Genomic DNA, 24,435 nt, shown 5'->3' on the forward strand with positions numbered 1-24,435 from the left:
TCTCCATAAAAATGTTTTTATTCCTTATCAAGGGAGACTGGTTGTGAAAAGAGCATCTATTGTGAGCTTTTAAACAAAAGAAACCAGTACTCCTAATTATCAGAGACACCAGGGTATCCTGTTCCAGGGAGAAGACAGCTATCAAATCCATCTCCTTGCCCTCTTGCAACACAGGGAAGTTAGTTTTCAGCAAGAGGCTAAACAAATTATGTCAAGAAATGCTACTCCAAAGCAGCTGTCCAAGGGCCAGTGTTTTCCCCTGTTCCACATCAGTCTTCACCCTCATCTTTCATTTTCTTTTTTTTCTTCTTCTTTTTCTCTGTGTTCTGCAAACAAACAAATGTTGCCATGAACAAAGCATAATGGAAGAGCAAAGCAACATGTGTAGCTAGGCAACAGGGCTCCCAGCCGAAGCATCACCCCAGCTGCCATGCTCAGCAGAGCACAGCCCAAGCCATGTCCTTCCTCAGCTGCTGAATGCACTGGCGGCTCACAGGGGCAGGGAGGCTGTGCCACACTGTCACAGCTCAGCCCTGTCTCAGCCCTGCAGCTGACATACACAAAGGGCATAAAAATTAAACCCTGTGTTAAGAACAGGACTTCAGAACTGAGCAAAAAGCTGGGTTTGGTCCCATCTGCTCTACTGTTCCTAGAAGGTAACAAATCAGCAGGTACAGCCTCTGCTCCCTACAAGTCCCAAAGTGGAGATGCCCGTGGATTGGCACCAAGGGACATTCTTACCACTAGAAAAGATGAAAAGAGGGGGAAGGCTAGAGCTGGGGCTGGGCAGAGGACAGGAGGGGAACGGAGGCATTACAGTCACAAACTTTCCAGATCTTATTTTGTAATGCAAATCTTCTTGGACATTATAGCGATGGATATCACAAAATAAAGTTATTAGAGCAAAACTATTTGCATGCCATGGATTATACATATAAGAATTTCTCCCCACCCCTCATTCTATGTTTTGGAGAGAACATTCCCAAAAAGGATCAGGTAGCTGTGCAATTCTGCCTCACCTCAATTATGGGGCTGGTGGGGAGTTCCTCACTCAGTACCATCTCTTCTTCAGCTTGTTTTTCCTTATCCTTTTTCTTTTTCTTCTTTTTGACAGGTTCACCATCTTCTACAGCTGTCCCTTCTGTACCACAGAACGGACAAAAATGAAAGGCAGGTTGTTAGTTATTAAGAGTGCAAAAGGAAAAGCTACGAGATGTCAGAGGATGCAATGACTCCTATTCACCTTCTGTGTTAACTTACCTGCAGAACTACTCCCTGCTATAACCAAAATATACAACTACTTCAGGCACTAGTGACAGTGTTCAGACAGCACTATTCACATCTCCTGGTGAAGTCACATCATGCTATTCCTACATGCTGCTCCCAGAGTTTAAAACAAGCTTGCATGTTTTCATTCGTTTGCCAAATTACCTTCAAGTACTCCATTGGAAAAGCAACTTTCCACAGTTTGGCAAGTATTTTTACCAGCAACACAGGAGCAGCAAATGGACTCTAAATCCCCTCTTAGAAATACATTTAGCCAGCAGTATCTTGTTCACAACTGATTTCTCCATCTTGATGTTGGAAATTCGTTAAGAAGCAGACCAGTTTTCTTTACTGTTTAGATTGGCAAACACAAATATCTCAATGCAACTTCAAGCATTTAATGCAGAAACACTTTCCTATCCTGGACGACAGGAATTATTTATAATACTATTTATATAAGCTGAGAGGAATATCAACCCAGGGAAAGATTTACTAATGACCTTACAGTTACTTCTCAGAACAATTCATCAACAGCTGCCCTACCTAATCACAGTGGTAATGGAACTGTGATTTACCACTCACTTCCTAGAATACATCCCACAGTCTTGGGAATCTCGAGGTAAAGAAACCAAGCAGAAATCATTACCAAGCTGACAGCCTATGCAGCAGCCAGGCTGTTACTGGAGCATACCCAAGTTAAATTTATTTGCACAGCTGAGTCAGTGCTGGATACCAAGTTTCACACAGTACTCATGACTAAGTTCATAATGTAGCAACCATTGTCCTTCAGTAGCTACAAAATTGATGCTGAAACCAGTAGTGTTTGTGGTATGTATAGTTGCTACTGGAGGTATGACTCAAGACGTCATTTTCTCACCATATGTCCCCCATGAATTTCATTTTCAAGAACACTCACTCACCACTTACAAAAAGAACAAGTTCAATTACAAAAAAAAAAAAGACCCAAACCACATAACCTCCTAACATCTCGACTGTACTTTGTCACAAGTTTAGTTCCTCAAGCCAGAAGGAGGATTATATGAGTCAAAAATAACACTTCAAACTCTGCCTCTAACATTAGCTTCAGATAAAAAAAGTTGGCTTCAGGGTAAAAAATTTCTAGACATGTCTACAGAAGAATAAAGTCAACACATGAAGTTTTCTGACATTAAAAAACATACCAGAAGCAAAACAGCAGAAGATTCTAGACAAAAAGCCCTGGTAAATCTGCCACAAAATTCACAGAGAACGGTGTGCAAGCATAAGGCATTCAAAGCAGATACAAAAATAAGTGTCCTCACCTCCCTATGTATGATATGAGGAAATTAAAAGTAGCTGAAAAATAAGTATAAACTATATTAAAGCCACACTGTATAACAGGAGCATGCACATGCTATGCTCATATTTTGCTATGCTACATGTTTTTACTCAGCTGGATTGGTAAAATATGCATTTCCAAGAAAAATGTTGGGTGGTAACCTTGAAAAAATAATTTCTTGTTATTACCCTAGATGTCATCAAGTCTGACACAGCAGGCAGTGGAACCTGTCACAATTTACAGTGCAGATGATGCACTGGGTGCTCACAGGCACTGTCACTTCTCACAGCAAGCAGCAGAGCCGTCCCAGAAGATTTCAGCTGCTGCCTTCTAGCAAAGCTCATCACAAGACTTCACATATTTGTACCTAGCCAGAATGAGGATAAAGGCTCCAGGGGTGCTGGTCTTTTCCCTCTAGGTGCAATACTTCCAAGTCAATCAAGGCCAGTGGGGGTTTCTTTGTGATACACAGCAGCTGACAAGGAAAACAATAGCTCTGACTGAGGCACAGAGGCACAGAAAGCAGCACTCTGAAGAGCAGCTTGACTGATGGCCCTGGGAGTGCTGCACATCACCAGCAGTAGTTCCACCCACCATTTTCCACCATTTTTGTCTAAGCTTTTACACACAAGCCTGATGCCGTGATGTATCCTCCCTCCTCCAGAGGATGTTCCACATCTACAGAATGAAGTCACACTAACTATCACTAAAGAACACCCTGGCAAGCTGTTGCTATTGTATCTTGCAGGGTTCACTCCATTAACACCATTAATTTAAGATATTTCTCTTTTCAAGAGATACCTTCCCTAGTCACTAACTGCTACTATATCCTGATGCTAAATGCAAACTGAAGGCTTCCCTGGGGACACTGGCTAGCCCTGCTGGTGGCATGCATTCTGTTTGGCCACATCCAACTTCAGAGACCACAGTCACAAAAACACCCGCCCTATTCCCCTTCACCAACATGAAAACAGGTTTTAACAGACAGCTCCTGAAATGGATTATAACTTGTTTCAGGCAACAACCTTGCACTTGGCTTCCTGACAGGTATAAAAGGTGAATGTGCTTTGAAGGTACACCTCAACCCCCAATCCCCTGCCAGTTCCCACTCAAAGTACTGCCATTCACGCACCCCCAACAGGGAGACGGAAAACACCACACATCTCATCTTGCAGTAACATTTACACTTCAGACTGGCATAACGCAAAATACTTTGTCCCCCTTTACAACAGATATTGAAAGCAATGGTTTGACCAAAACTTTTCAGTGGCAGCTTCCCAGCTCCTTCCTGTCCTTTACCTTCCTCTTGTAATACAAACCAAACAGAAATTTCTGGCTGAAGAATGCCTTTTTTTCTGGGACTACTTTTCCACCATCCCCCATTTTTTTATGCAGCTGCACAAACAGCACGGGGAAGGAGCGGGCAGAGACTTCTTTCACAACACACTGTCTGGATGTGTTATCTCTGACCAGGCAAAAGCTGAATAGAGCACTGCAGCAAAAAACAACAGAGCCAAGAATAGCAGACATTAAAGGCTCACAAGCATATTCAAGTGGACATGCAACATAAATCTTAATACTGGGACCTCCTCTGCACCCTTGTGTGTATTATGTGACTTGCTGAATTCCTCAGCCTTCTAGGACCACCGAGCCCCCACGAGCACACTGTGCAATCAGATAAATCATGCTGGAAAACAGCAAGGCTATGGTCTGTCTATAGGTGTCAGGGAAATCCGTGTACCCATGCTGGGTGCTCAAATACAATTTGCAAATATGAGGCAATACTATTTTCAAGGGTACAAGAGGACAGGCTGAAGGGATTAATTCTGCATAGAAGTGACATAAGATAAACTCTCCAGAAACATTCTACAGTCTGAAGCAACTGGCATAGTTAGCACTAATGCCGAGGTAGTCAAATAAAATGACCCACTTGATACAAAGATCTGAGAAAAAGTAGAAGCTATTAACCATACATTTGAAGAATTACCCATCTTTTAAGGAAGAAGAACAACACATCTGAAGCCTGTACTTCAGGTTTGGGGAAATTTGAAAAACAAGCAGCCAAATAGGACAGATTTCAGTAGTCCACAAATATTCTGGACACTACCTCCAGTTCAAGGATACCTGCTAAGCCCCAACCAATCCCCAAATCTGAATATAAAGTAAATGAAGCAAACACAAGCAGGTTTGTGTATAAAAGCACCAACCACTGAATAATATAACTATGAAATGAAATATCCTCCTCAAACTACAGAAGAGCAGGCTGGAAGGCAATGTAATATTTCACCTGCAACGAGCTCCTGCCTGTGAGATGTCAACACTTACTTTGACAATGCAAGGGAAGCCCAAGGGAACAATTCTGGCTATAGTAAGGGGAGTTGGTTCAAAAGCAGTAGCTGTGAGAACACCCATATTCTCCAAAAGCAAATGGGCAAAGATCAAGCCTCCAAAGTACTGATGTCCTTTTCTCATTACGTTAAATATAAGAGAACAAGCTGGAGCACAGATCTCAGCTTTACAGCACAAAGGATTCTCCTTCACTCCAGTGTAACTTTACTTCTCAGCTGTGTTTACATTCCTGCAAGTTGCTCCCACCATGTACAGAGACACCACGGACTAAGTGGTGTCTGGAATGCTCACACCTCCATCACCTGAGCATGAAGAGGCATTGAACCAGCATATCTGCACTCTGATCCCCCAGAACAGAGCAGCAGAGAAGGCAGAAAGGGAAGGCTCTGACCGCCCTCACCTGCTGCAGGCACGGGTAGTTGGCAAAACATGTGAGTAGTTCGTGCCCAGATCTGGCTCTGGATCTCACAGAAGTGACTTGAAGTCATCTTCTTTTTCCCCATTTTTCCCCTCCCAAGTTACACACTGGTGAGAACAGAATGTTTCTTAAAATGAACCATAATGTTAAACTAGATTATTTGCAGTTCAAAATCTTTCTTCACACAGTAACTTATCAGAGAAGGAAAGAACAACTGTGGACACAGTTCAGTTTTAGCTCCCCAGAGAGTAACAATTGTTCATGTATTACGTAAATTCAGATGGAAATTTCCAAGTGTCATTTCATGTCCAATTCTGACCTTTTATGCTGAAAAATGCCAGAAAACACTTCAACACAGAATAAAACAGTATTCTTGAAAGAAAATAGGGCAAGTTCTGGTTTTAGAGAGCAGCTTATCTGTCTTCAAGATACTAAATACAAACCTGTGGAGCAAGAAATTCTGCAAGAATATGTGTTTTGTTTTTAAATGTTCTTATACATTTACAACTGTTTGTAAATTGACTGCAGTCTGGTGTCAGTCACTTTTTAAAATACACTGCCATTCTCAAGGGGAATACCCAGGTACTGTGGCTGGCTGTAAATGCTAATCCCAACTGCACGATGCAAACAGTGACACGGCAGCAGCACAGGTACAGCAACCAACCTTTCATCTCTGCTTTGAACTTCTTTGCTTTCACTGCAACCTCTGTGTCTTGTTCATCCACCTCCTGAATTTTGCGCTTCTTGGAAACAACAGGGAGTGTTGAGTCACCAGAGGGGTCAAACACTTTTACTTCACTGTAATGAAGAAAAAAGTCAGTTTATGTATTAAGAAGAGCAAAGCTTCAGGGAAGATCCTGCAGTTGAACATAAACTTTCCAACACAACCTACCAAGATGTGAAAATCAATCTCGCTCAGCTAACAAAGCATGTCACAGGTAGTGAGGCCCTCCCTCCAATACACAGTGCCTTTATCAGTAATCATGACTAGGAAAGAGATACCCCACAAAGTACAACTGTCTGATCTGAAAATACCAGTTAACTATGAGTTTGATTCTGGTTTATACCTGTCCAAAGCTCTACAGAGTACTTGAATTACCCATTACATTGATTTCTCTGATGCTGAAAGCATATCTAGTATAGCCATATGGTCACAAGCACACAGCTCCCCACCATTTGGCGTATTACTGTATTTTATTTGGTATGTTACCCCATAATTGTACCCTAGGGGTAATAATACATACACACACACAAAGCATTAGAAGTAGCTGTATTTCTGCTTTTTCTACACTGCCTCTCCACCCTTACACTGATAGGGCAAACTCACAAGGCAGGGTAATGTTACAGCTCATTGCTGTAGCACCTGTATCACTGAATTTATGGGACATTCAAATATCTAATCTGTGTCTGAAACTGCCTCTTCTCAGTTACTGCATGCTCGTTTGTTCAGTCCCAAACTCCTCTACAGGCTGTAGAGAACTAGCCACCCTGAAATCCAATGCTCTTTAATTGGAACTTGTAAGGGGGAACTGCATCATCAAATAGCAATGAAGCAGTTTTTTTTCTTATTCAGGACAGAATTCCTGCTGAAGAAAGAAGTTTTAAAACTCTAAGTCTAAATATTTTGTCCCCAGCCAGATAATGGACATCTGAACTTTTCTAAAATAGGAATCTAAAGTAGATACCTTGCACAGGTTATAACAGCAACTGAAGCTGAGTGACTGGGCTGGGAAGCATGTGGCAATGCCAGCAGGCAGTACTAGCAGCTCATCCTCTAAACATGGGAAATTATTTTTATGGGTACTAACACTGCATATTGGTTTAAAGAAATCGATTATGTAGCCTTTTGCAAAAGGGCAGACTCTGCTTTAATTAAATCCAAGTGAGCGCTCACTGGCTTCCTTGTCACTGTCATAGTACTGCTAACTAAAAACAAAACCAAAACCCCAAAACCATAAATAAGACAAATATAGCATCACTTGCATCTTTTTGGAAAGCATACAGAAGTGTTTCACTAGAATCTCATCTCTAAAAACTAAATTGCATTTAACTTCTGATACATTAATTTAGCTAATTCATACAAAATCCATAGTTCCATACAAGACTAAGATTCTTGCCCATCTCCTTAAAAACACTATTTTAGCCCTTCTGACATGCCCATGCAGCAGTACTGCCATTTTTGTACTTCAAGGACAATTTGACAAGTACTGAGTTAGTTTCCCTTTTACGTAGCCAGACTATGCCAAACAGCCAGGAATTATCTTCAGATCCTCCCTAAGCCTAGACATGTTTGCAAAGCATGTCTAACAGCAGAAACATGTCCTGGCAGGAGTTCATGATTCCTCATTTCCAGAGGTCAAACTCCAGCATCTATGTTGTCTCTTTAACAACCTCCTCCCTCAGCTCCTGCCTCCTGACACGCCCTGATGCTTCATTTACTGACTGACACTGTCTGCAAAAGCTGCTCCAGAAATCACAGCCGTCACTACACTTGGAAATGCCTGACATATGGAAATAGAAGTTACAGCTAGACTCCAGAAAGATGTTTGGGAGCTGCAGATGGGTGCAACAGTGCTAATTTTTCCTCACAGAACTACCACTGGTTTTGCTGAGCTCTTGCCCTCTCTACACCAAAGGCTCAGCAAAATAAGCAGGCCAAGCTAAGCAAGAAGCCTGCAACCAAATTAAGGAATAAACCCAGATGTCACAGCACAGACTAATAATACCTTGTTCGAATCCTCAGATGTTCGGCTGCCCCACTTGCAATTGACAGGGTCATTTTGGGCACCAGAAACTGCTCTAACAGTGTCCAGAGTACATAAAGACCTTATCTATTGCTTAAGAGTGTTACTTATTACATACATGACTTAAACAAGAAGATGAAGCTTTGCTCAGAACAAGTGGTGCCTGGTTTTTTTTCCTTTTTTTAAGAATAAGATGGCTAAGTAGGTCTCTAGGACAGCTTCCCTGTGAAAGAAATTAATTCAAACTCTGATTTGCTCCAATTTATTTCATTTGGAATGGTAATAATTAAAGCTGCTATATATTAACACTCTGCCTTTTGGGGTGCTGCTGGTAGCACCTAAAGTTCTTGCTATCTGATGATGTCAGTAATTTACTATTAGAAAATCTCAGAAAAAGAAAATTTTTATTAGCAACAGAAATTATCAATGTTTAAATAGCATAGAAAATGTTTTCTGGATCTTAGGTCAACTCAGCCCACAACCAAAAAGCTTTTCAGAAATAAAAACATGAAGAGTTATTTTTACTCAGCCAAGCTGAAAGGAAAAACTATTCACCTCTTGTTTTGATACTTGTCTGTCTTGGCCAAGGCTTTTCCAGTGCCACTTATTCTTCTGATCTACAAGAGAAATTTAGATATGAAAAACAAATTACTCATAAGGAAAAGAATGCACAACACAAGTTATTCAGCTCTTGAATTAAAAATTGAAAGACAGACATATATTATGGGTCAAGCTCTTGTGTACCTGCATTAGCTTTACACCTGAGTGTAGAGTAGTCACAGGGAGTGGAACTGAGGTAAGGAAGGCTGAGGTGAGAATGGCCTTCCTAATGCTGCTCTTCAAGAGCCAAATTCAAGTAAGGGACATCTACTACAGCATCAAATGTCTGACAGTAACATGACATAACATCATACCTCCGAACTCCCAAAAGCAGCTCAAATTTGTGCACCTTTTTTCTCTGGCAAGAATAACAGCATGTCAGGGCAGGTATCACCCTATAGCTGGCATAAAGCCACCCTTAAAGCCTCAACACAGGCCCCAAACTAAATTAAATATGTACTTGTCAGATGACTGGTTTGTCTTTTGGTGTTAACAGGTCTCCTTGCCTTTGTTCCGATGGGAAGTTTCACCTTCCATGGAGAGTGGGCATGTTTTCCTGGATTTTTCTTTCTTTCTTTCTTTTTCTTTCTGTCCTAGTGATGCCAGTACTAGAGCATTGTTATCAGATCTAGCTCGGAAGGCTGAACCTAGATGTCATTCACAAGATCACATGCAGCAGCCACCTAAAAGAGGAAAGGGTCCCTATGCTCTCCCAGAACCCCGTGCTGATGGCAACATGGAACAGCAGGTTTGGAGAGCCAGGATATGTATCAGGTGGTAGAAGGGCAGTGCAGCAATTTGCAGAATAACATCTTGCTTTAGCTACAAAGAAAGCTCCCTAAGACTAAGCACCACCAGATTCTGCCCAGATTCTAGGAACCAGGCTAGAAAAAATATTGCACAAATACTCCTTCAAAGGTAAAGAGAAAGAAACTATGAAGTAATAAGCCTATCCTTGCAATTCAGAGAGATGTAGGGAATGTAAAGGTATGATCTTATGAATCTTGTTCACTATCAAAATTTTTCAGTATAAAGCAAATAAAGACAACCCTGTAAACAAGAACAGCTGTCACACATATGCCTGCAGCTAACTTACACACCCAGCCACTCCAGCCAAAGCTGGGAGAAACTACAGGGTAAGAGTGACATGCTACTGAGTGAGAAGAGTCAAAAAGCAGTGTCAGAAAATCATACCCTGAACAAGAACGACAGCTTCATTCAGCTCTCTGCAAGACTTACCCCTCTCTCTTCTAAAAGCCTCAGTCTTGTCTCTACTTTTAGCCTGTTCTCAGCTCCCATTTCAGCACTGGTGTCCTCTCCAAGGGCATCGTAACGAATAGTCAAGGCAGTCTTGGCTGCCAGCATTCGAGAAATCTGGAAAAGCCAAAAATAATATTAAATGCTAAGACTTAACATAAGGCAATGATTCACTCTGATCTGGAAACCATACCCACATACAAAAGAACAAAGTAACCATTTACTAGCAGTGTTTAGTCCAAAAAGTAATTAGTCTCTCATTCTTTCAACACTGAAATACTGTTAATGTAACACCTTGCTTCCGTGATTAATAGAGGGAAACATCTGAGACAGCAAGTCAGTTATACATATCCTACTCTACCCCAACCTTTAGACCAGGTTAGTCTGAGGTGTAATTTCCAGCTTTCTCCACAATTCAAACATATATTCATCCACCTGCATTTTGAAAGACTAACCATTAAGACCAAGCTGTAAATAACTTCAGTACAAAAAGAGTCCAATTTTCAAGCAAGACTAAAGCCTTTAACACCTCAGTTTACTGTTACATAGAAGAAAGTATTAACATACTCCTTGAGAAAGCCAGTGTTACATCCTAACTCAGCTAGAACACACCTGTTATTACTCAGGTATGTCAAACAGACAATCCTATTCCCTTTTTTTGAACAGGAGTGAACAATATTCTAAGATTTGTAGGACAGTGGTACTTTCCATGTCATCAAAATCAATACAGTAAACCAAGCCATGGAAAAGCCTCACTGTGAAGTTCAAGCCATCATGAAGTTCAAGATATTAATGCCCTGGAAAAAGCCATGCCAGTAAAGAACTATGCAACTTACCTTCCCTTTATTTTTGGTATTGCTTTGTCCCACCAGGGAGGCATGATAGATAAGGCCAAACTTAGGTGTGTCCCTTTTAGTCTTCAGTGCTCTGAAGAGTGCCTTCTCAGCACCCAGTAACTGAACCGTAGAAGCTGGATGTTTTGCCAGATTCAGAAGGGAACCTAGAAAGAGGTGACACAGCAAGAGTAGTGTGTCAGAGGAGCAGCTAGGCTAGTTTCCTGCTTTTGAATAGTGTAAGAAGCTCAGATGCATCTGTTTTCATGAGAGCTGTTTCCTATTTGTTTCTTGAAGGACAGGTAAACCATTTCTTTCATGCCTCAAATGTCTTGGTTTGATTTGAGCATCAGGAAAGAAGGCTGACTCAATAAAACATATTCCACTGGAATAATGCCTACTCCCGACAGTCTGACAGCAAGAACATTTCATCACAGAACTGCAGCACAGATAACTGAAATAAGGCTTCTATTTTGAGCCAGTCTGACTACAAATGCCCAGTGCTGGTTTTTTACCTCAGAAGTGACTGAACTATCAGCAGGAGGCTCAGTAAGTGTCTCAGAAGAGGTAGTGACTTAAGTTGCCCTCATATTCCAAAAAGAATTCAGGCCAACTGAGAACTTCGTCATCACAGACTACTACCAAGCTCACACTGGTACTCTCAAGATTCCTGAAGTGCTGCCTTTGCCCCATTTACCACGATATGTTCACCAGGCCTTGCATAATGCTGTTAGCTGACCAGCTCCTTGGAGAAAACCTCTGATGAGGTCATCTAAGACTTATTTATGTTGATCACTGTAACCCACCTGCATGAGCAATGAGCCTTGCTCCCACTAGTTCTCCCACCATGACAGTGAGATTGGGAGCAATGGCCATCATTCTGTTCTTCAGGTAGTCATAGAGCTGTGTCCGATACTCAGAGATTTCAATCACCTGGCACAGACAGAGTTTGGTTACAGGAGTCAGTATCAGCAGACCCAAAAATAGTAAGAGATAAATATACTGACACAAGGAAGTGCTGAAAATTCCAATGTAGGAGACTAAAAAATTGCAACATGCAAGCAGCCAAGAGCCAAAGTAAAGGTAAGCTTTATTTATATTGGGCATATTCTCAGAGCACAGCTACATCCACAAAGTATATTGGATCTGCTCTGCTTATTCCCTTATGCAACTTATTTTTTCAGCAAAACTCATGATAAAGGAGCAGACAACATGCCAAAGACAGAGAAGCAGAACAAAAATACTTAGTAAGGACATTTTCTTTAGGACAAAACCCTGGAATATTCAGTTCTTACAAAAATCTTTGCCACCATTCTCTTGGAATGGGATACATGCTCTTTACTTGTTTCGTACAAATATGCATAATTAGAATGCACATAAAAAAGCAGCCTGGTCTAGACCAAGAACAGGAACTCTGAACCCTGCTGCTCCTTGGTAAAGTCACAAAGGGATCCAACTGGCATAACTGAAGTCAGAGGGTGCTTGCTCACACACGGCCCAGACAAGAGCAGGGTAGAACTCCTAATTCTTTTGGGGCTTCAGTGGTCCATTTTTAACAGAGGGTTTATCACCTACCTTCCACAGCGACAAATTAAAGAGGCTATACAATGCTATTATCTCAAATACTTGAAAGTACAATGATAGCAAAATTCCTCCCAAAAGTAAGACTGCCACTTTCAGAAGGCCTTGTGCAGACATCAACAGCCTGAGATGGCTCAGATGAGGTAGTGACTGTGCACCCTCATGTCTGAACATCAGGAAAGCAACAATGTAGGAATCATCACTGCCATCACAAGAGTTAGCACTGCCCTGGGAAAAGCTTTCCTTGGCAGAAGTGGCTCTGGAACAGCTGAAACAGAGTCCTACTCCTATCCGTTCATGTGTACATACCTGATCACAGAGATGGATTATGTTGTTTATATCTTCTTCTGATACTTCTGTCCCCATAGAAATCTCAGCAGCAGCCTTCACATCCTCCTCAATCTCCTCTGGAAGGATGTCAGAAACATCAGAGGAAGCAAAATTGCTTCTGTCTCCTGTGGGGGACAGATGAAAGCATGTTTGTGCTGGGGGCGAGATGAACTAGTAAAAAAAAGCACAGAAACAGATGAAGATAAAAGGCCAAAATAAAAACAGTGACTCAAGTCTGCCATCACACTATTCTGAATTCCTAAAATATATGTCAGTGTTCTGACTTTGTGTTTATACTAACTAGGAATGGTTGGAAATAAATTTGAAACTAGAAAAAAAAAAAAAAAACAGACAGCCCATATTGCATTCTTCACCTTTTCAGTAGCTGGTTGCTGCAAAATTTTCAGTGACACTATTACAAGAATAGAATTCCAGGAAGCAGGCACTTACCACTAACCAAATCCCTTTAATTGTTTCTACAACTGGGGGAAAAAAAGCTCCCTTAAAACCACAAGTCTCTCTTTGGACTGCAAACTTCATTATTACAAAAAACCAACCAAGCAAAAAATAAATCAATACAAAGCACGAGCCCAAGAGGAGAGGCAAGCGTCCAAAATACAGCAGTCATTCTTTCTGTTCTTACAAGCAGTTCTAGTAGCTGCTGTCTTCAAGAACACACAGAGACAGGCAACACTTCTTTTTACATCAGTTTTTTAGGAACTGGTTTCCAAACTGGTCTGCTGACTAATTAGGATTCTAAGATGTGCTGGTGGTCCATGAAGGACTGGTTGGTGATGTGGCATTAACTTTCACTTAAGTTTCCAAATGGCAAATTGCACCAACATCCAGATGCAAACACACCCATCTTTTCTGCTGGCTGGCTCCATCTGCCCTGCTGCTGAAGGCAGCACTGCTCAGGGTGACGAGCAGCTGGATGAGCAGTGAGTGGGTCTCACAGCAGTGCCACTCACACCGTGCCTGTCGCTCTGTTCTTTTAAAAGTCCTAAAGTTCTTTTAAAAGTTTTCTATGCCTTCAGATGTTTACATATTTCTACTGGAGTTTCTCATGTTCTGTCATGTAAATAATGATTGCTTTGCATTCTTTTTTGTGGGAGGAGAGAATTGATGGACTGTTGGTTTGACCAGTGTGGTTGGAGAGGTGACAATTTCATCCTCCAATCCACTGTCACTTTTGGAATACTATATATTGCGAGGTCAGAAATAAAACTTGCTTCCTTTTACTCTTTTGATCTTAGTGTGTGTGCTTGAGGTATTTCGTGTTGTAGTGCGACACGTGCCCACTGCCACGCCCCTGGCCCGGCTGTCCTCCCTACTCACCGACTTTCCGCACGCATTTACAGTATGTCAGGTTATCTGTGATGATTTTGCCCAGTTCAGGGAAGTGCCAACCGTACCATTCCCGACAGCGCATGATGTAGTTATTCAGTTCTTTGTCCAAGTCATCAAGAAGAGCTAAAGAAAGAAGGACGAAGTTCTTTTTCTAAAAGGGCAACCTAAAAATGTGGTACTCCCAAACCAAACAATTTAAATTGTGTAAAGGGGGAATTACCTGAATTATTTCACTCTATAAATATTGGAATAAACCAAACTGCAGTACACTAGAAGTCTTTACTTTTCAGAGAACTGCGTAATACCAGGCACAATACTATAGAAATGTTAGAATTCCCATGAGTGTGGCCTCAAAGTTTTATCACTGGGACCATCTTGGACCAACTCCCTGACAGCTGCAAAGCACACTCCCCTAGAAGGAGCACAGCAGCCAGTTCTCCTTCTTTTCAGTCAGCCAAAGTACTACACACAAGGTTGATGTAAAATCTAAGCATCCAATTAACTTTGAGGAAAAAATGTTTTACTGGTAACTAACTGATCTTGCATTCCATTACTTGATTTAAAAGAGCAAGCCTTTTAGTTGCTGTTATAATATAAATATACCAAATACAAAGCCAATGGGGTCACCATGTACTACATATGACAAATAACCAGAATTATAGTTCATTAGAGTAGAGCACCTACAGCATATACTGCTAGAGAGCCCTGCAGCTAAAATAGTTCCTGCTAATGCAATACCAACGTTCCCATCTGTTGTCTCAGTGGTAGTGACGAAGGAACTGAATTACATCATTAATTTCAGTTTAACTACGTTTCATCATTGGCAACAGTCTGGGAATTAATATTCCAAACAGGATTCCTCACCGCTGCTTCACAGCAAGCGTGCAGATTATGATGTGTGTGTCTTCAAGGAAAAAAGAGGAATGGGCTTTCCCAGCTGCTTTAAGAATTTCAGTCTGTTTTCCATTCAGAAAGCAGGGAGACAAAATGCAGCATTACACACTACAGTGTGATTTACACACCTAATGTAGGAGTCTATTTCTACATTGCCATCTATGCAAGACACCACCTAAATGACGGGTCAGAAAATGCTATCCTGTGGGGCCCATTCTCCCAGCACCATTCAGAAGGGAGGCATGTTGGGAAGGAAAGCCCTTAGAGGACTGAACTAACACTGCCTGTAGCTCAGCCGATTCCTATGCTAAGAAGAAAGTGCACACCAGTTTATTGCATCGCCCTGAAAATGTTCCTGCTTGTGGAAAACCCTGTTGAGAAAACACATTTTATGCCTAGATGAACATCAGTGCCCAGCTTACTAAGACATCCTAGGAGGAAATTGACAACAATACTTTTCTTTAGTCAATGTAAAGAAGCCAGCTATCCTAAGCCAAATCCATTAATAATTTAAGCTTAAATATACTTACAAATTGCCTGGATAATCATGGTATCTACTTTGTCTGGGCTGAATTTCAGCTTGTATCGGGAAAGGCTGAGGAGACACAAATACAGTTTCATCAGCATCCTGACATCCTGTTGCAGAATATGCCCTACCTGTTCCTTTTTACATGAATACAGTTGTCCACAGGTTCATTGAATCCAAGCTCAGTTTTGTGCCACTGACTGCTCTCAGCTGTGGCCAGAAGCCATAGTGACACAAGCTTCACAACAGCCCTCCCAAACCCTGTGACCAGGGTGAAAGAGAAAGTTAAGGTTATTTGTACCACCTGCTGCAGACTGAACACGAGTGCTGTGGCAGGAAGTAAATTGGCTCTTGGTTTTTCTGCATGGTTCTCCACAAAATGTATTTGTCAACAGCACTTGCAGTTGGGCAGCAGCTGGAAGCAATCCACAAAACTGCACCTCCCTAGCAGCAAATACCAGCAACACTAATGTGAAGCAACAAAAGAAACTTCCTGGAACAGATTCTCACTGTCTGAGAAAGCCCATTACCATCTGGCTTTAACGTTATGTTAACATTTTCTCTGTATGCTACAGTGAAAGACACTTGGTATCAATGAGGATTTGCATCTTAAAAGTCCTTTTTCAATATTAATGCCCATTTTCAAAGCAAACACACTTTTAAGGAATTGGCTAGAGCAAAGCATTTCTCTAACTTGCCAATGGCTTGTGACAGGACAAGCTCACGTCAGATTATGGATTAAAAAGTTACACGCTAATGGATGCTTGATCCCATGGTGATGCAACATCTTTGTGTTGAACTACTACTCCACTAAATCTAAAAAGCAGCAAGAACAAGGTGGGAAGAACAACCCTACCTTTAATATTTGCATTATCTATTGTATGGATATTTATTCTAGCCCAAATCATCAAATTGTGGTCTCCACCTTGTCTCTTCGTGGCAGTGGAACTTTAAATGACTCCCTTCACTGTTCCAGACACATTCCAGATGAATTCCTGAAGTATATAACATGAAAAGGAAAGCTACCAGCTTCCACTTTGGGTGAAGATGAAACCTTTCCCTAAAGGGTGGGTGCAAACTGAAAGGCCTTCCTTTGTAAACAAGATTTCATTTACAGAAGTATCTTGACTTACAGAGTATAAAACCATGCCACATACTCAGAAACACTTCAAGCAGCACAGCACAGCCAGGGGCACAGGAGTGGGGCAGACAGGATGAAACAGAGCTGTTGTAGGAACTCACCTGTGTGCCAGACCCAGGCACATAGCTGCCATCTCTCGAGAAGGGAGGCCTGTTATGAGCCCTTCAATCTGTGAGCGAATTCCTCTCATCAGCTCTGTAACCATTGGGCTGTGTATACAACTCAAATTCAGCTTCTCCTGCAGTGTGGAAATCAATGGTCCAAAGTCAGGCACAGCACAACATTCCTCTGAAGTCCTTCTTCCAGCAGCCTTACATCATTTTAACTGGTTTTCCCACTGCAATCCTGTGATCACACAAGTTTCATCTATTTTTGATGTTCAGGGTAGTGACACCCCCAGTTCCCTACACAGTTAATATTCCATTTTGAAGAGCAGATTTATAATTAATACTCTATCAGCTATGTAGAACATTCAACTTAAGATTCAAGATTTTGAAGTTTACTAGAAACAGTCTGGTAACAGAAAGAAAATTCAGAGGCAGAGGATTAGGGGCTTTGTGTCTTTTTCAGAGAAAAAGACCGAATAACTAGTTCTAAGTCTTTGCTATTATTCCCTTCCACATTACACCCTCATTTTGCAGCCTCCAGTCTCCTAAGACAGCATGATAAGGCTGTCAGAACAAAGTTCAGTGAAACAGGGAGCAATTGGACATGAGATGGGAAACTGGTATTTGACACCTAGGAGACACTGGAAAAAGCAGTCCACCTTCACTGAACCTCCTTCTTTCTGTGGGCAGGCAAGGACCAAGGGGTGTGCACAGCTACCTGCACACTAAGGAAGGTACAACAACGCCCACTCCCAAAAAGACAATAAATCACCACCCTACTATTGCTGCATCTGTTAGCGAGGATTGTGTCTGCCAGGCTTGGGTTTTTTTGGTTGGTTCCTCCCTCCACTCTTTTTCTGGACTGGATAATTAGAAAATTAATTTTTCTACTTGCTGGGTTTCTAACCAATATTTAAGAGAGAAATCAAGCAAACCTGAAGACCTCAGTGCATTCTTACCATATCAGTCACCTGTGTCCTCAAGACAACATCTTCCCTGTACACAGACTAGGATTAACTATCCTCTATGCTGCAAACACAGCACTGGCAGCATAATCCATTGCTAGTAACTGCAGAATCTCTGGATTCTGTCTATAGCATTTCAGTAGCATGAGACAAAGGAAAAACGGCAAAATCAGTTATCACCTTTATGACACCTCCAAGTTTGGCATCTGCCACAGCCAACTGCTCGTGGGCATCTTTTGCCACGATCTTCTTGAGAATCTTTTTCAAGTTCTTGCTGAGCTTGCCTTCTACAAGAGCTGTGGATGCTGTATAAAACAAAAAGACCAAAGATGCTGTTTCTTTCTCCTAAAACCCGTAAAAATATTACTCCTAACTTCATGTATTTATTTTGACTCTCCACAGTAGCTCTAGTCTGAGCTGCAATATTACTTCACCATGCAATAGCTGAAAATCAAAATAAAGAAAATTATACATATCCTCCTCTGAAGGCCTAAATCACAAACCTTTCTCCTAGTTGCCTCTCCTTTCTCCATATGTTTTCAGTTCTATTTTTGCCAATTTTGTTTAAGGATCTCTACAAACAGTATGCCATATGCTTTAGATACGTGTTTAACATTTCCAACGGCAAAGTTATATGGGAATATTTTGTGTATAATTTAATTAACCAACCATTTGCCAGATGCCTTAGGCAGCAACCACGATATCCTAAACTGAGTAATGGCTTATTTGCATTCTCTGCTGATGATAATGTACTATCTAAAGCCCCAGGAATAATGCCAAACTGGGCAGTCAGACAGACCCTTTTAATACAGCATGCAGACAGCAGAATCTTTAAAGGATGTTCTTCATTCTCAAATATTAATAGATCTGCAAAAGCTTTACAATCCCACACAATATATTTTAAGCAGGCACTTAAACAACTCTGAGGGTCAGCTCTGTGCTCCACTGAACTTCTGGGACTGATACATCTCCATCACAGTAACAGAGCAGCAGCCAGTGATTTTTGGTTTCCAGAACCTAATGACATGTAAGAGTAAAATCAAAGTGCTGTGCTGAGTTTCCTCTCAATCCTTCTGCAATGCAGATAATTTTCTACCCTGCAAGCTGGCCAATAGCATCTAACCCCTTGAAACAGTCACATACATAGTCATGCCTTCAAAATAAATGAGCCATAAGTAATCTGAACCTCTCCATTTCACAGACAAGTCAACTTGAAGCAAAGTAGTAGGAGTTGGATGCTTTTGAGGTTTTTTTAACCTAACTATACATGAACTGAATCCAAACCTATGCAAAAACAACATAATCCAAAATATATGCCATGGAGAGGAACGTACAACAGCTCTTTTACCTGCATCTCACGTTTGATGGTTGTGTCTCCATTCTTGTTTCGATTCCTTTTTATAATCTATCCCTACTGCATCAGACTATGAAGAACTGATCTTTAATTATAAATGTGACGTGGAACATTCACCTACTTAAATCATACAACATATTCAGCAGTAATTGTCACACCATTTCTGAATTATTGACTAGAATTCCTACCATTTCTGTTCAAACCAGGCCACATACCAAGCATTTAAGTGCAGAATTCATAAAAACTGTTGAATGTAAGGCTTTCCATTTTGCTTAAACTCCTGAATTTGAGGAGAACACAGACCTTTCTTAGACAGCAAACCACAGGCACAAGTATCCACAAAACCCAGGTGGTTGTAATAATGAGTGTTCTCTAATACCTATCTGTTGTCTCAGTGGTAGTGACGAATTGTTGACTCAAATCAGTGACATTCAGCTTCAACAAGGATCCATCATTGACAACAGACAGGCTACATATATCAGTCACAACTTATATGGTGCTCATTTGTAAACTGCTTAAAAATATGCACTGAAAGAAAAAACCTACACTTTATTACATCTTTACTGCATTATAGACTGGATAGGTGACCTCGTAACCATCAAAACCAGCTCACTTTTTAAAATTTGAAATTTAAAAGCTAAGAAAAGAAAAAGAGCATGGACACAGGCAAGTAATGAGTGAACTAGTGCATGACAGAGATTTGATTTTTTTGTAATAATAGTGTTAACTCACTTACCAGCAAGTGCTTCTGTTGTGTCCTGAAATTTTTCAAAGTGTTTCAGCTTTACTCTACAGAAATAAAATAGAAGTATGCAAACAAGTGTACATAAACCACATGCTAGAACCATTTTATTTTTTTTCTGCCTCTGCTACTACAGCGCCTCTCTTTTCCCTATGGCTTCAAGAGAGCAAAAAGCAATATGCAGACCCTCAAAAGGACTTGGAGCACTAAAATGGCCAATTAAGTCTGGTGTGACATTTCAGCTGGGTCTCACAACAGTTATATAAAGGAAAAAAAAAGGAATTTTGACTTGGTATTTCTTGGACCGACATCACCAGAAAACTTAACCCCCAGTTTTGCTTTGTAGTTCATATTTAAAGACAGACATCATCCATTTAAATTTCAACACTGCACCCTGATTGACTGATGATAGCATCTTCCCATTCATCTTCAAAAGGAAATATTCTGCCTCTGTGGAATGCAGAGCCTGCATAGCTCAGCTTTAACATGCTTTTCAACCAAATGCATCTTCAAAGACTTTAAATTTGAACTGATTCATTGCCCATGAATCCTCAAGTCCTCCCCTGTAATTAGAATACAAGTTCTGAGCTGAGCTTAAGACAAACAACAAAAATTTCTTTAATGCCCTAAATGCTGACCAGAGCCAAGAATCCTATGAAGAGTGTTTAACCACATCGTGTCAGATCCTTAGGTACAGCTTCCCTCTACCCCTCACACAGTCTGTGGTGTTGGTATATAGTTACAGTTAAAAAGCTATCTCAATCCAGTAAATTCCTTGTCAGGGACAGGCATTTAACTAATCCAGCTCTGATTAACAACTGCTGGTTGTGAGTCAAGTATCAGCAAAGGAAGCAAGGTCAAAGATACAGCTGAATATTTGAGTTAAGCATTTGCAGATCCCAACAAAAGCTTCAGGCTTACACTGATGCCTTTTCAGAAAGGAAAAAGAGGAATTATTTTTATCAGAGTAGAGATCCCATTAAGAGCCATATCCTGTATAGCAAGTGGCCAAGATGATGTTTCCAGGACAAGATTAACCACACTACAAACAGGCAGATGTAGGCTATTCTGGCCTCTGCTCTAAATAGTGTGACAGAGCAGGATAAATATGAAATGCATAGCTTACTCAGATGCATCCATTATAATCAAAGCTGGTTAGAAATCTTCCAATATAAACACTAGACAGACTTGGAAGGAATCCACCGTTGTCCCCAGTTTTAGGGCAATTTGCTAGAAAGGCCAGCTTGATTAGTGGACGCTGCAATCCCTGTGCAATTCTGCAGTGGTGCTAACTCTCACTGATGGCATGGGCAACAACACTAGCTCTCAATTCAGTGATTTACATAGCTCCACCCGGATTAAGCTTTATTTGTCTCAAATTTCCTGTGAGCACAAAACCCTGTCATTTCACTAATACTTCCAGCATTACACGCTTGGATATTCTCATCAAAGCACCCATATCACCTTAAAATACTGTTCAATTTTTTTGCTTTGGTGACACACGGTAATGACTTCTGCAAATAATTAAGGTATTTCTTTCACTTTCATATTCCATTGTAAGCATCTCAGAGTATCTAACTCCACATTATCATTGCTCACAGCTTTTACAATACTGAAACCCAAAAGACAGTACTTCATTCTGAACCTCAGCTGTGTGTAACTACAGGCAGCCATGTCCTTCCACAAGCCACACTGCTATACCCACATAAAGCTGCTTACATTTTGTTTGCTTTTTCAGGAGTTTCAAATTCTTTCCACAGACTGTCAACTTCTTGAAGCTTTTTCTCATTCAGAACCTGCAGGAAAAAAAAACCACAACACACAATGACATTTGGTTCTTCAACCCAGGAGACCTAAACATTTACAATGTATCCAACCACTTTGCAGAAGTTAACACAGATTGAGTCAACAAAGTCAACCCCAGTGATCTCTGTGTCATCATTCTCTCTCAGCAGCTTTACCCTACTAATAAAAAATAGTACAACATTTTTACTTTCACCTGAATTACAGAAGTTCTTCAGTAATAGCTGCATCCTCCTGGACCTGGCACATTAAAGCAAAACGCTCTTCTTTATCAAAACTGGGCTTGCTCCATCTCCTCTAGGGGACTCGCTCATAACCACAGGGACCCAAACCCAAATTTACCACTGCTTTGGAAAAATAAAACATCTGGGAAACCTAACAGAAAGCACTGATCCCCCAAGATATTTTCATTAATCAGACCTAACCCAAACAAAAAAGAATTCATCCCTGTAAAGAACAGTTGTCACCACAGCTTGGTCATCAGCCAAGCCAAGAATTACCTAAGAGGTAGCAATGGCTTAATCCTATCTCTGTACACAGGGAACCCCTCAGCTTTTAAGCAGCACAGATTAAGACTTACACTCTTGGAGCCTATAAACATTTCACAAAATGCAGAGCACACAGGAAATACCCAAAAAATTGCTCAGGGGAATAGTCAAGATCTTTACAACACTGTGTTCTTTCCATCTCACTCAATAATCTTGCGCTTTTGTCCCCACAATGCAAATGCAAAGCAATTGCAATTTAACTCAGTGCAGAAATCATTCCTAGTATTATGAATTTTGCTCCCTGGCAGATTTTTAAACCCTGGTTGAAGGAGGTTGTGTTTTTTTTAAACTCAATTAGTAGCTGAGCAAATAAACCTAGCAATTAATGTCCCACATAACTGTGAGGCACAGCAAAACCTTGGGGCAACTCTTCCTTTCCTCAGCCAGATGATTCTTTCCTGCAGTTCATTTTTCCTACACCAAGACCTACAGAATTTTCAGCCTCTATAAACAGACATGGGCACATAGAGAAAATTAAAGACATAGAAACTGCTAAATTCAAGACTGTTAGCGTATAAAAATGACATGCCTATGGAAAACTGCTGACACCTGCAGCAAACACTGCGGCACCTCTGCAGATACCTCCCTGCAGTTCTCTCTGTATGGCCCTCCTCCTACCTTTGCTTTATGCCTGGCCTACCTTCAGAAATTAAAATATTAAAATTTGTATTAAAATATTGCCTGAACTATACGGCTTCACCCCAATGAGGAGAAAATGTTTCGGGGCAGAGGAAGGAAATATAGTGCTCCACAGAGCACAGGTGCAATTCTGCTGCAGGCAAAGGAAACCAGAGCCTTCCTCTCTTCGCACCTGCACTCTTGTTCACACAAGCTAAACCCTAAGACTAAGTTGGAGGGGAAAAAAATAAGGATGCTGTGATCAAACTACAACCAAGCTGGTAAATCTGCACATGAATCAACACTCGAACAAGAGAAAAGCCAGAAAGGAGCACGACACTGTAGCCACTCTAGTTCAGGCTTGCTCAAAGCCCCAGGAAGCTGCAGCTCTGAGCCACCCGGTCGGGAGGCTGGCAAAGCCCTGGGAAGGGGTCTGCTCGTCCCTCTGGGAGAGCGAGGCCGGGACACGAGGATCCGCAGGGACCCTCACCTTCCCCGCGAATCCCGCTTTTCGGCACGCCCAGGGCAGCGGCGCCGCGCAGCCGGGAAGGCGCTGCCCGTCTCCCACGCGCCCCCTCACGCACCCGCGGGGTTCTGCTGGAACGGCGGCCACGGGCGCACAGCCGGGAAGAGAAAGTGGACGAGAGCACAACTTCCCACCAAATCCCGGTCGGCAGAGGGGAGGAAGCGAGGGCCAGAGGTGACGCTTGGCAGGCACCGAGTAGCTCCCCTTCTGCCCGCCGAGCACCTTCAGCCTCCTCCGGCGGCCCCTTCCCCGGGGCCTCGCTCACAATGCGGCCCCTCTGCTCCCACCCCCGGCCCTGCTCGCCCCTCGAGGGGCCGCACGGGATGCGGGAGCCCTCACTCCCTCCCTCACTCTCACTCCCGCCCGTATTTCTCCGTAATTCCCACCGCAGGCCCGACGCGCTCCCCTTCTCCCTCCCTTCTGCTCCGCCGCAGGTCGGCGGCCGCGACCCGCCGGGCGAGAGGCAGCGCGCCCCCGATCCCCAGCGCCGCGGCTCACCTTGAAGATGGCGTAGCCGGCGGCGGTCTCGAACAGCACCAGCATCGCTGCGGCGGGCGGGGGGCGCCACGTGCGCCGCCGGGACGGACCCGCTCAAGCACGCGCGCGCCGCGCGGCGGAACCGGAAGGGGAAGCGGCGGCGGCAGCGGAAGCGAGCGCGCGCGGAGAGCGGAAGCGGCGGGGCCGCCTTCCGCACGCGAGCCACGTGGCGGGGCCGGGGCCGCGCCCGCGCCGGTCGCCGCGGGTTCGATTCTCCTGACGCACAAACGCGCGGGAGCTCGGGAGCCGCCGGTGCGCCCCTGTGGCACCTCACCCGAGCTGCCCTTGTCTTCCCCGGGTGCCGCAGTTGGTGGCAGGGTCGGCCACCGTGGACAGGAAGCGGGTGTGTTCCCCGGGACGCGGGTGGCCGTGCTGGAGACGTTGTTTCCCGATCGGACCCTGAGGCAGGAGTGAACGGGTGGTCCTCTCGGCGACCCCGAGCCGGACCGGCCGCGGTGTCGGTGTTCAGCCGACGCTCCCGGCCCTCTGCACATGGCGGGTTGCATTTTCTGCCCGCTCCGCTCTTGTTCCCGTGGCCTGACCTGCGGTTCATCGCACCGAAAACATTTTCTCTACGTAAACAGTTGTTGACACAGTGCGATTGCGGGTGTTTAAAAGCTTGGCTTCG

The 24,435-nt window shown here is 42.7% G+C and overlaps 1 protein-coding gene and 4 non-coding genes across 5 annotated transcripts; all 5 read right to left on the reverse strand.

Moving 5' to 3' along the window:
• On the reverse strand, nt 1-23,921 carry NOP58 (NOP58 ribonucleoprotein). The gene is made up of 15 exons (XM_068196187.1): nt 23,769-23,921; nt 21,495-21,571; nt 19,770-19,822; nt 17,860-17,984; nt 16,709-16,845; nt 15,471-15,535; nt 14,035-14,169; nt 12,676-12,821; nt 11,592-11,718; nt 10,789-10,952; nt 9,935-10,069; nt 8,651-8,712; nt 6,016-6,149; nt 1,020-1,141; nt 1-326 (listed from the first exon to the last, which is right to left on the reverse strand). The coding sequence occupies exons 1-15, from the start codon at nt 23,811-23,813 to the stop codon at nt 270-272; spliced, it is 1,584 nt and encodes a 527-aa protein (XP_068052288.1). The 5' UTR covers nt 23,814-23,921; the 3' UTR covers nt 1-269.
• Nucleotides 11,339-11,424, reverse strand: LOC137477676 (small nucleolar RNA SNORD11). The gene has a single exon (XR_011001137.1). It is a non-coding gene; the product is annotated as a small nucleolar RNA SNORD11 (small nucleolar RNA).
• LOC137477677 (small nucleolar RNA SNORD11B) lies at nt 12,494-12,577 on the reverse strand. The gene has a single exon (XR_011001138.1). It is a non-coding gene; the product is annotated as a small nucleolar RNA SNORD11B (small nucleolar RNA).
• On the reverse strand, nt 14,793-14,880 carry LOC137477680 (small nucleolar RNA SNORD70). Its single transcript, XR_011001141.1, has one exon. It is a non-coding gene; the product is annotated as a small nucleolar RNA SNORD70 (small nucleolar RNA).
• LOC137477679 (small nucleolar RNA SNORD70) lies at nt 19,413-19,501 on the reverse strand. The gene has a single exon (XR_011001140.1). It is a non-coding gene; the product is annotated as a small nucleolar RNA SNORD70 (small nucleolar RNA).
• Nucleotides 23,922-24,435: the final 514 nt, after the last annotated feature.

Source organism: Anomalospiza imberbis, chromosome 7 (assembly GCF_031753505.1).
Source record: "Anomalospiza imberbis isolate Cuckoo-Finch-1a 21T00152 chromosome 7, ASM3175350v1, whole genome shotgun sequence".
Classification (NCBI taxonomy): Eukaryota; Metazoa; Chordata; class Aves; order Passeriformes; family Viduidae; genus Anomalospiza; species Anomalospiza imberbis.